The sequence below is a fragment of the Schistosoma mansoni genome, chromosome W (assembly GCF_000237925.1).
Source record: "Schistosoma mansoni strain Puerto Rico chromosome W, complete genome".
Taxonomy (NCBI): domain Eukaryota; kingdom Metazoa; phylum Platyhelminthes; class Trematoda; order Strigeidida; family Schistosomatidae; genus Schistosoma; species Schistosoma mansoni.
The window spans coordinates 8666816-8669421 of record NC_031502.1 but is presented as its reverse complement, the minus strand read 5'-3'; the positions used below and the strand labels follow the sequence as shown (position 1 = coordinate 8669421).

Below are 2606 nucleotides of genomic sequence, written 5' to 3'. Positions count from 1 at the left end.
TGTTTAAGTTGTTTTGGGCCGTGGCCTTAAGCGGGTTAAAAGGATGAGCGACTATGTCCTGGATGGAGATCATGATGTTCATGAGGATGAGTTCGGAGATGAAAACGGAAAGGAGGACGTTAGCGTGACAGATGAAATGCATTTCGATGCTGTAAGTAGTGCTACAAAATTTTATGTTGCTATAGGAGTTAGAGGCTATCAAGGAACGCTTCAAAGAAATTGAAGCAGATGCAAATAAATTACATGACTTGCGCCGCGTTATCGACAAGTCTCCAATATCAAGTAAGTTTTTGTCTTTTTAAATATTAATCTTTACTTTGCGAAAATATCCCTGTACTTAGTGCATAGTATCTCGTACTGTGAGTCATGTTGTCCTCTCGCTTATGTACAAGTTCTGTTATCTAGTAGCGTTTTCATCGTTATGAATTTGTCAGCATCTCGTGAAGTTATTGGTCACAGAATTACTGTTTGAAGGCGCATGCCAGTAAACAGTCTCTTCTGTTAATCCGGTAGCGCCTCGTGCTTGCCCAGCATTTAATTTGGACTACTCCCCATAACTTGTATGAATTGTTTGCATATTTGTATCATCATTGGAAACTCAGAAATTCTTCAGTCACTAACACTGCTGTGTACTATTAAAACAGTCTTGTTTATTCAAGTGATTCCAATCTGACCCATTTAGTCGTCCTGTGTTTCATGGCATTGTTGGTCAGATTTGAGCATATTTTAATTTAAGTTTGTTGCCTGTCATATCGTAACACAGGACCTGGCACATGATATTTAGCACAATTCTTCAAGGACATGTTTTCGCACTTTTCCGGCCGGTAATACTTAGGTGGTTGTGGCAAATCGCTTTCCGAATCGCGATGGGTTAAACAAGGTTTAATATCATGGATTTTAAACCGAAAGCTCTGAGAACATATATCCACGTATATCTTGGTACATCAGATCATCTTGAACGAGCCACATTAGTGAGTCGATTATGTTATGAAGAATTTGAGAAAGGTAAGTAATAAAACAAAAAATAATTAATCACATGACATTTGACAAAAGATGCAGATCTCAATTAAAAATGGTCGAGTGCTTTCACGCAAGGAACCTCATCGTGTATGAAATGCAATAGAAAACTACGGCAGGATGGCCACTGGCTTCTATTATGACCAACTGCGACACAGTTCTTAGTATCCCAAACGAGACGTCGTAGTAAACACAAGAGGTCCAATCATTTACAACTCTTTCATACTGTGCCTTTCATGCACCTGCACATTCCTCTCAACCAAACCCAGTGTCTATAAATAATCCAGAAAGTGGAAATTACCAATATGATATTTTTAGAGCATGACAAAGTCACAAAAATTTCCCTGAATGATGACTGATATTAGCTTATCTTTATATCGCCCGACCACTGGTCTAGCGAATCTGAATCATTTTAAGCTTTTATGAATTAAAATGGTCACTCGTCTGATGTCTATATAACAGTTAATTTATGCACAGAAAATATCTAAAACAATACTTCTCAACCGTTTTTGTGGTGTTACCCATGTTGGAAATCACTGCCTAGAGTTATTTGCAAGATATTCGTTTTCGCTGTTTAATATGCTTTACGTGACGTTCTTACCAAACTACTTCCTCCCAAAGTTGAGGTAAAAACTAACGTGATTAGGCTACCCAAAATTTCTGTATTGCACAATGCACTGTTTTGACTTCATTTTAGCATTTCGAAATTTATTTTCTGCTGCAGAATCGAACAACTCAAATTTGTCAGATGAAGATAAAACTGAAGTTGACTTGCGTTCTGTGTATGTTGGAAATGTAAGTTTATACAGTATCCCAATTAACAGTTAGGTTGATTATGGTTCTACGGCCGATGAACTAGAAGCACATTTTCGTGGTTGCGGGCCAATAAACCGTGTTACTATATTATGCAATAAATTTACTGGACACCCTAAAGGGTTCGCATATATCGAATTCGATACTCGTGATGCTGTTGAGGCTGCAATCGCTTTAGACGACTCATCTTTTCGAAGTCGACAGTTGAAAGTCTTACCTAAACGTACAAACGTTCCAGGAATGTCCATGACAAATCGTCCCCCTTTTGTGAGAGGTCGCGCGCGCGGCAGAGGGATGTCTATTGGTTTCCGTCCTGCGTATGCTGGACGAATGCGATTCCCACGATATCGGTAAGTATCGCAAGCAGTAGTAAAATTCATCATTATTTTTCTGAGAGTCTAAGGTTTATCTTTTCTTCCATGCTTTTAGGCGACGTGGTAGTTATTACTTTTCTCCCTATTAAATTGATGGGGCCAATAAAAAAGAAATCGACCACAGAAGAAACTTTCGCAACGCGTCCTTATATTCTACTACGTTGTCCAACTATTTTGCAGAACTAATAGCTTTGTTGTCCAAATTTTAGGTATCTTGTACCATTGTACGATGCCGCATTCATTTTGTTCTGCAATCTAACAAGACCACAACATACCTGTTGAAAAACTTACATTCAATCATCTATTGTAAATTGGTGCTATTTTGGTTTTGTACCATCTGGCTTGTTTAACAATGTGTATGTCCGATAAAAACTTGTCAATTATATGTTTTTGCATCTAGCC

General features: G+C 38.2%; 1 protein-coding gene across 2 annotated transcripts; it reads left to right on the top strand.

Moving 5' to 3' along the window:
* Smp_007630.1 (putative polyadenylate binding protein) lies at positions 1-2606 on the top strand (the record flags this gene model as incomplete). 2 transcript variants are annotated; one of them, XM_018800135.1, is made up of 5 exons in its annotated part: positions 1-151; positions 186-282; positions 1715-1812; positions 1846-2180; positions 2260-2606. In XM_018800135.1, the coding sequence occupies 5 exons, from the start codon at positions 44-46 to the stop codon at positions 2291-2293; spliced, it is 672 nt and encodes a 223-aa protein (XP_018653978.1). The 2 variants fall into 2 exon arrangements, with proteins under 2 accessions (XP_018653978.1, XP_018653979.1); XM_018800134.1 differs by having other exon boundaries at positions 44-151; positions 1742-1812; positions 2260-2293.